The sequence below is a fragment of the Diplotaxodon limnothrissa genome, linkage group LG5 (genome assembly GCF_057381915.1).
Source record: "Diplotaxodon limnothrissa isolate DT_005_m linkage group LG5, D_limnothrissa_male_GT1.1, whole genome shotgun sequence".
Classification (NCBI taxonomy): Eukaryota; Metazoa; Chordata; class Actinopteri; order Cichliformes; family Cichlidae; genus Diplotaxodon; species Diplotaxodon limnothrissa.
In genome coordinates this window covers 577,748-587,235 of record NC_140600.1, presented here as the reverse complement: position 1 = coordinate 587,235, position 9,488 = coordinate 577,748, and the positions used below count along the sequence as shown (strand labels likewise).

Genomic DNA, 9,488 nt, shown 5'->3' with positions numbered 1-9,488 from the left:
AATCTCAAATAACAAAACTACAGCCACGTAAAGTGAGAGTAGTAGTAATGTAGTAGGCCTCAGCCTTAGTTATCCCATCAGCTAATAGCACTGGCATACTGATACAGGTCACAAATACAAACAAACATTCAGGCTCAACTCACCATTCACTACGTGCGATGTCACATACGAGCCCCACGCATCTACCCGCGGCGGTATCAAAATACTGTTGAACGCAATCCACAATTAATTCAAAAACAAGTCAAGATAGTAAACAGCGAAAAGCGCTCACCCCACGTACCTGTTGCTTCCATCCGCTAACACCTCTCCCCCGCGTCGTTTCGAGGCGACAACCCGGAAGGCATATAATAGTGCCTCGCGAATAGGATTGGTCACAACAGGCACGTGCAGCCTCGCGGCGTGTCGTGCGTCATGACGCGTCACGATGCCTTCATGGACACGCTCCGGTTGGAATTTAAGATTCCGATTTAGTTATAGATGCAGTTCTTTTTATTTTTATGTGGGTTACATATGCTACAATTGATCTCAGGATGTTTAAAACATGCCCTCTTAGATGAGCCCTGGCTAGATGCAGAACAGGCACTATATAATAATCTAGAGATTTCAGACCTTCCATTTATCAGCTCAAACATCAAACAACATGAATGCTTTAAAAGCATCAACATCAGCTCTTCTCTGACAGCATGGTGGGAGTTTCTAAAAAGGTCTTCATTAATCCCATGCAAATGTACACCTATCTGGAACAACCCTGACATACTACAGAACAATGATATGATTAACTTCCCAGATTGGCGTCGAAAAGGAATTAAATACTTTGAATATACATTAGAAAGAACAGACTTTATTCCGCTTGACAGACTAGTTATACAGCAAAACCTCTGGTCTCAGAAATGCTCAAAAACCTTTAAATTGATTAGATATCCCAGCCTACAATTAATACACTACAAAATACTACATAGAGTGCACTATACAGATCAATGGATGTTCAAGATGGGTGATGTTCGTCTTCTAACAACTGCTCACACTTTGGTTCTGTCTGGCGCGACATCCGCTGGTTTCCTCTTTCTGGTGCAAAGTGTGCGATAAACAAACAAGAGAGAAAAACCGATCAGCTGATCATTGATCAGTTTTATGATTGAAGTAGAAACGGGAGAGGGAGGGGGAGAGAATGAGAGAAGAAGAGGCAGCTGTGCAGCGTAACGAAACAGAATAACTCCAGCTTTGTGTCTTTTTCCATCCTAGCTAAAGTACGGGACAAACTGTGCTCCTTTTCAGCTCAATACGAAAGGCGTAATATTTTCTCTGACTACATCTCTGAATTCCGTTTTTTACGGGGCGGTTGGCAACTCTACTAACTAACCTTATGAATAAAATAAAGTTCACTATCAGTAACATCATAGCACCCATCCAGCTGTATAGAAACTCCGTCATGCTAGCTAGTACGCAGTACGAGTTATTGTAACTGACTGTAAAAAGTCAGCATAACGAAAATAAACTCCACCTAAACTTGGTTTATATCTGACCCAGATAGACTGCAGGTCATAACTTCTTACCTGAAGTTCAGTTCACCTGACACTCGGACCGGCGGCCGCCTCGGTAAAAATACTTTATTTATTTTGGAATTTTCTGTGAGTGTAGTAATGTTATTTATATATATATGTTCAGTTACATGGATGCATAAGTAAAATATAAAGTTAACTAACTAGCACTACACGTGTTTTCTGCATGTTACGCTGATTCGTTGATAGCAGCTAGGCTAACATTAGTCAAAAGTTAGCTAACTAATCTTACTGTATTTGAAGATACACATTTCACATTGTCAATGAAAACGTTCATTTGTATTTCTTTTTTTTAACACTAATGTTTCATTTAACGTTAGCTAACTACAGTAATATTGTGTTTAGACTCATGGTAATGGCCGTATTTAACCAAAGAGAGGTGCAGCCTGCATTGATGAGATATCAACAGTGTTGGGACTAACGCGTTATTAAGTAATGCGTTACAGTAACTACGTTATTATTGTGGTAACGAGCACGGTAACTAGTTATTATGCCAAAATCAGGAATGCGTTAGTCGTTACTGGGATTTAGATAGGGTCGTTACTCGTTACTTCGTGTGGTGGCTATCGCGTAGCTTCCACAGATTCAGTAACATTAGCAAGTGGTGGAGGCCAGCAGGTGGATGAAGGAAAAGGGACGCAGAAGGAAAAGAGACCCGAGGCGGCCGCCGGTCCAAGTGTGAACTGAACTTCAGGTAAGAAGTTATGACCTGCAGTCTCTCTGGGTCAGATATGAACCAAGTTTAGGTGGAGTTTATTTTCGTTGTGCTGACTTTTTCCGTACTGCGTGCTAGCTAGCATGACGGAGTTTCTATAAAGCTGGGTGGGTGTTATGAAGTTAATGATGTTGAACTTTATTTTGTTCATAAGTTATTAGAGTTGCCAACCGTCCCGTCTGGTATTCAGAGAAAATGTTACGCGTTTCTTATTGAGGTGAAAAGGAACAGTTTGTCCCGTAATTCAGCTACAATGAAAAAGGCACAAAGCTGGAGTTATTCTGTGTCTTTGCTGCACAGCTGCCTCTTCTTCTCTCATTCTCCCCCCCTCCCTCTCCCGTTTCTACTTAGGTCATGAAAACTGATCAATGATCAGCTGATCGGCTTTTCTCTCTTGTTTGTTTATCGCTCACTTTGCGCCGAAAGAGGAAACCAGCGGATGTCGCGTTAAACAACAGCAGCACGTTAAAGCTTGATCAGCTGTTGTTAGAATTTAATATTAATTTCTAGTATCAGCTGATGTTTGCTGGAGCCACAGCTGCAAAAAAGCTGCTGGTCATGATACGGTTTGGTTATCTGGTGAGAGGGAAACATGAAGATGAAACCAGGAGATGTCCTTACTGGATCATCAGAGCTGAACAGGTGATGGAGAAACAGGTTTACCTTTTAGGTGACATGAATGAGTTGAAGTTATGAACTGTTTCTGAGAGACAAATAACACCAGCATCCTTTTTTAGGTAGCTGACAGCTGGTAACTGTGCAGGGGCGGGTCTAGCAAAGTGTTGCCAGGGGGCATGTAGGGCATTAACAGGGAAAGGGGGGCACAAAGAAATACTTTTCTTTCTTATTCTCATTTAAAATGTCTAGCTTTTAAAAAATAATTATCTGAATCTTACAACAAACGATTGATAGATTGATGCATATATACCATCAAAACAGTGTACATCACTGTCACAACAGTGTTTATTTTCATTCAAAGGCTTTATGATTTTTCCTATAATGGTGGGCCGGTCTCTAGTCAAAATGCCCGGGCCAATTTTCTGTCCCAGTCCAGCCCTGTATGCAGCTCATCTGCAGTCTGGTGTTACCTACATCTTCCTATTCAGAAGGCAGAATTTCCGAGTTCTGAGTACAATCGAAAGCACCACGACTGCAGTTTTTGTGTTGGATGTAAAAGGCGCACATGACGCTGTGACGTAGGCTAGAATCATGGCAGCAGTCAATGACGGTCCAGGTGTGGGATTTCTCTCGTGGAAATATGCACATTATCTTTTCCTTTCTATTGGTAGGTGGCACAGTGCACTTGTGGCAAGTAAACAAGCTAGAAGACTGGCAAAGTTATGGAAGCAACACATTAACAAGAGAATTCTGAGTAAAACCAAAGTTACTTTCCCTAGTAACTAGTTACTTTGAAAGTAACGAGTAACTTGAAGTAACTGAGTTACTTTTGAGAGAAGTAACTAGTAATGTAACTAAGTTACTATTTTAAAGTAACTTACCCAACACTGGATATCAAGGTACCATTAACGTAAGTTAGTTAGTCCTGCTTCACAGATATGCACACAACCCTGTCGCCAGACCTGAAAAGACAAGGACGCGGCAAACATGCAGTCACATTGTCTGCTAAACCTAGCCTAGCTAAATAGATTTTAAGCAGTAGCTAGTGTGGACAGGCTAGCTCAATGTTAGAAAGTGTTTATGGATTACGTTATACACAGTTCACATAAAGTTATCATAAACAGCCTCTTCTTCTTCCACATGTTATGTTTCATATTAGTAAAGGTTTTTTCCGTAGGTGGCCAAGATGTTGATAAAAGTAAAACACAGAAAGACAAAGAAATATGTCAAATTGGAAAAGTCAGCTTCACAGATTTTGTGAGAGCAGGTAAGTTATGGCCTGGTAAATGGCCTGTATTTATATAGCGCTTTACTAGTCCCTAAGAACCCCAAAGCGCTTTACATATCCAGTCATCCACCCATTCACACACACATTCACACACTGGTGATGGCAAGCTACATTGTAGCCACAGCCACCCTGGGGCGCACTGACAGAGGCGAGGCTGCCGGACACTGGCGCCACCGGGCCCTCTGACCACCACCAGTAGGCAACGGGTGAAGTGTCTCGCCCAAGGACACAACGACCGAGACAGTCCGAGCCGGGGCTCGAACCGGCAACCTTCCGATTACAAGGCGACCTCCCAATTCTTGAGCCACGATCGCCCATGGTTATGGTTATGGTTTGTACTAAGTCATTAAAGAGGAAATGATAATGTTGTTATTAACTAAGTGATGATTTTACTTCAGTGCAGCAGAAGTTTCTCATACCAGAAAATGCAGCACTGAAAGTCACAGATGAGCAGGGTATAGAGGTGGATGAGGATGTCTTTCCTGAACTTGCAGGAGTCAAAGAGGTGTGTTTTGTCATCTATACTGAAGCTGAAGGTAAGTAAATATATGCTCTGATAGATTTTGTGGGATTTGATTTCTACAGTTACTCTTAAATAAACCTTTTTTAATTTGTCTAATATCCTGTGGTAACAATCACAAAATGCTGTTTTAATGGCTCAACAGTAAGTTGGATTTATCACATGCATTTCAGACATCCTGGAAACGGAATCATCCAAGAAGCTGCGTGACTGCTCAGACCTAACACACTATGTGACACTCACACCTTGTGGTATGTAAATTGTATATTACCATAATAAAATACAAAATAACCATCTGTTCTCCTGGGAGAAAGTATAATTTAATCAAAGCATACAATTTACTGGCCCTATGTGCGTAAATGGTAGCTTTGTTGTGGTTGATTTTTGATTGTATATGCCTTATATTGTAGTATTTTTGTTTGTCACCCTCAGATTTGACTGTCCTGAAGCAGCATGTGGAAGAGCCCTCCTCTCCAAGTCTAACAGATACATTGTCTGTCTCAACCACCAGCAGTCAGAGCAGTGACACAAGCGATGCCGGACTTCAAATGGTTCAGCCTCTATTGGACAGCATACATGCAAGAAATGTAGATACATTACTTAATGGACTTGTATTTGACTCTTTAGTTGTCATTACTTGAAAAAGCTTAAACACGAAGATAAAACAGATTAGAGAAAAATAATTTGATATAGTATTTCATGTAGTTCATATGTATAATCCACAGATTGAAATTGTTGTTTGGGTTAAAATAGTCTCATTTTTTGTCAATTTTTTGTTCTTTGTATCAAATGTGTTTAGACAGTGGAGCAGATTCTGACTTCCAAACCAGCAGGGGTGACTGTCATCCATGAGTATGAAAAAACTGGGAGTTTGAAAGATTCCACCAGGCGATTAATGGTGAACATCATTGTAGCTCACATGCGTGAAAAGGAAGGGTAAGAGGAATGATGTTTATTCTATTCATTTTTAAAACTGGCAAGGATCTTATCAAAAAACACTTCTGCTTTTGCAGGAGAACTGTAAGTAAAGCAACGAAGGAGTTTCATGCACTTGGAATCGTGTCACTATTCCCATCTTTGAAGGATCCGTACTCCAAAAAGGGATATGTGAGTTTGCTCTGTAACTGTAGTGTGTAATAAGACTTGCTCTCTCTCTCTCTCTCTGTCTCTCTCCCTACACATATATATAAATATATATACACACTCTACAATGTATGCAATTTCTTTCTTTCTGTAGGAGCATTTCTATGACATTCAGAGCAACAAAGGTTTTCTTGAATGGCATATCAAGACAGTGCAACGTCAATCCAAATCCCCCACTGCTTCACAGAACAGAGTGGAACTGAAAGGAGGGCCCACATCACGAAGGAAGTTTGGTTTCACTAATGACCAGCAAACAAGAGATCAATGTATGGAAGCCATGTCTCTTCTTCATCACACCACTGACCAAGATATAGTCTTCCAGAAGATGAGAGAGACATTCTACTATCGTCAGCAGATACTCCATGACCTACAAGAATCAGCAAACATTCTTCAGATGTTTCCTCGGTTTTTGGACACTAAAGGACTGGTAGGTAAACAAATGGGGATCTGAAAAATACTTGACTTAAAAAAATTGATTTTAATGGACATACTTCTCCTTTGTTAGATTTTGCAGGACTTTGCAGTGATGTTTGGAGTAGAGACTGCTTCCAGGTTCCTGGAAAAATGGAACACCAGTTTTAAAGACAAGGTTGCCAGGGAAGCCAGAGACCTTAAAGAGACTTGTCTTCTGAAAAGATTGCTGAAATCTGCTTTGAACGAAGAAATGGATGATGCTGATGAGCCAGGTAGTGTCCTAAAGTAACACTTTATTAGTGTAGTAATTTTAGTTTTCATTTTTAAAAGTTATCAAAAAAGCAGCAGTGTGCATAATGTGTGAATGGATCACTTATTTTCTGCTCATACCCTCAATCAGTTTTTATATGTTAGTGAAGTTCAGTTCTGTCTCCCCTTTCCTTTTTCTTAACCCAAGGGTTTATAAAGTGATGCTTTTTATTGTGTTTCAGTCTTGCCAGAGCCTTGAGGATCACCTCATGAACAATGAAGGAAACCCTCAGCCATATCTCCTGGCCACAGGGACTTCAAAAGCACAGGTTTTCAGCTTCTACATAGTCTTGGATCGAAAGCTTCTTCCATGTCAGTCAGGCACATCACTGGGTGCATTTGATGAGCTGTTCAAGTGCCACTTTGTTTTCAGTGTGAAATATGAAGACGCTCTGTCCAGCCTGTACACATTTTTGCAGACCACTGTGTACAATATTGATGTAGGCACAACAGTGGAAAGTCCAAGAGTCAAAGAGTTGCGAGCAAAGCTGTTGAATAAGTAGTAACCAGGTTATGCATTCAAAATGTTGACCTGCTTTCTCTGTGCTTTATCCTTTGGTACAGCTTTACTTTTGTTCAGACATTTAAAACTAGTTCATGGAATGTATCCTGGCAAAAATTTGAAACTAAAATGTGGTCAGATAGGATGTTGTTTACAATTCTCAAGTTATTCTGGATTTAGAAGACATCTGAATAAGATACATGCTACTGTTAGCACATGTGTTCCTCATGAGACCCCTTCTGACCATGATACCCAACAGTTTAGTAGTTCTCAGTGCTTAAATGATGAAACACCATCCACATCATCTCAGTGCCAAAATTCTGAAGCAGGCCCTTCATTCTCAAATCAGAGCAAGGACATGTGTGCCTCCATTATTGCCAGACTTTTAGGAAGTGGTGTACCAAATACAATAGTTCTTTCTACAGTTCAGAACTTAGAGGAATTTGTGGGAGATTGGCAATCTAATATTCAGGAACAATTATTGACCCTATTACCGAATGACAGTCCCTCCAGATCAGCCATTGCAGATTTATTTAAAAATTTGGAATTGTACTATGACGAATTTGAGTGTGCAAGTCCTTTAGGTTCAAAAAAGGGTATACACAAAGTTGGCTGCCTTTACTTCATCCTTAGAAATCTTCCTCCCAGTCTGAATTCGGCTTTAATGAACATTCATCTGGTATCATTATTTTATGCACAAGACACAAAAAAATATGGAATTGATGAAATCCTGAAGCCCCTAGTAAAGGACCTGAAAATATTAGAGACGAGTGGGATTGCTGTTCCATTTGCTAAATTTCCTGTATTTGGTACTCTGGCACAAATTACAGGTGATAACTTGGGGATGCATAGCATTCTTGGGTTTTTGGAATCGTTTAGAGCTAATTATTTTTGCAGATTTTGCCTAATTGATCAGTCTTCAGCTCAATTCGTTTTCTCAAAGGACGACCCATGTTTAACTCTTAGATCACCAATTCTGAATAACCAACATTATAATAATTTGGTAGATGATCCAACATTAACATCTTCATTCGGCATAAAAAGAAAGAGCATACTTAATTCATTAAAATATTTCAATATTGCGGAAAATTATGCCGTTGACATCATGCATGATATTTTGGAAGGGGTTGGTCAATATGAAGTCAAGTTGCTATTTCAATATTTAATCGAATACTTCATCTCTAAAGATAGCTTGTTAAATAGGATATATGCTTTTAATTACGGCTATATGGAAAAGAGAAATAAACCAACGAATATTAACCTGGATCGTGCAGGGTATGGAATAGGTTTAAATGCATCACAAACACTTTGTTTGATCACAAACATACCTTTGATATTTGGTGACCTGGTACCAGAGGATGATTTGCACTGGCATTTGTTGCTTTTGTTGTTGCACATTCTAAACGTAGTTTTCTCATACTCTATCACTGAAGGAATGACTGTGTATTTAAAGCACCTGATTATTGAACACCATAGACTCTTTAAGGAACTATACCCATCAAACAACTTAATTCCAAAACATCATTTCATGGTCCACTATCCAAGGTGCATTCGAAAGATTGGTCCTCTCACTCATATCTGGACCATGAGATTTGAAGCCAAACACAAATTTTTCAAAGACTGTGTTAAGAACTTTAAGAATTTGACTGTATCACTTGCAAGGAAACATCAGTTTGCATTAGCTTATTATTGGGAATGTATGAGTTTAAAAGCAGTTGAGTCTGGTCCAGTTAAAATGCGTTCACTTGAAACACAAGAATACTCAGAAATTATATCTCCATATCTTCATGTTGATTTACAGAACACTGTCAATCTCACAAACTGGGTAAAGTGTAGTGGAGTTGAATATCGTGTTGGGCTTTTTGTTTGCACAGGCACTTATGAAAACATGCCGGTTTTCAGCAAGATAACTTCGATAATTTTGCATGATGATAAAGCTGTTTTTGTTATGGTTCAGCATGAAACGTGTTTCCATGATCATTTTCATGCTTATCAGGTAAATGAAACCATTCCTAAGAAGATACTGGTCCTAGAAAGGGAGAAGTTAAGACATTTCAAAAATTAAAACCTAATAAATCCCCAGGCCCGGATGGATTCCCATCAGATTGGTATAAGGAAATGAAAGAGTTATTGATTCCCTTGATGAGAACATCATTCAATTATATTTTAAAGACGGGAGTAATCCCCCCATCTTGGAATGAGGCTTCTATTTCCTTAATAGCTAAAGAAGGAAAGGACAGGCTTGGTTGTGGAAATTACCGCCCTATATAGTGTTCTTAACCAGGACTATAAGATATTCACATACATCCTTGCCAAAAGAATTGAAAATATTCTTGTTCAGATAATTAGCTTGGATCAGACTGGTTTTATTAAGCAGAGAGAAACGCAAGATAATGTTCGCCGAACATTACATGTTATTG

At 39.5% G+C, this 9,488-nt stretch overlaps 1 protein-coding gene across 1 annotated transcript; it reads left to right on the top strand.

Moving 5' to 3' along the window:
• Nucleotides 1–4,075: 4,075 nt before the first annotated feature.
• On the top strand, nucleotides 4,076–9,133 carry LOC146631394 (uncharacterized). The gene is made up of 9 exons (XM_085354809.1): nucleotides 4,076–4,159; nucleotides 4,579–4,716; nucleotides 4,874–4,951; nucleotides 5,133–5,287; nucleotides 5,500–5,636; nucleotides 5,714–5,807; nucleotides 5,938–6,270; nucleotides 6,349–6,534; nucleotides 8,900–9,133. The coding sequence occupies exons 4-9, from the start codon at nucleotides 5,249–5,251 to the stop codon at nucleotides 9,131–9,133; spliced, it is 1,023 nt and encodes a 340-aa protein (XP_085210935.1). The 5' UTR covers nucleotides 4,076–4,159; nucleotides 4,579–4,716; nucleotides 4,874–4,951; nucleotides 5,133–5,248.
• Nucleotides 9,134–9,488: the final 355 nt, after the last annotated feature.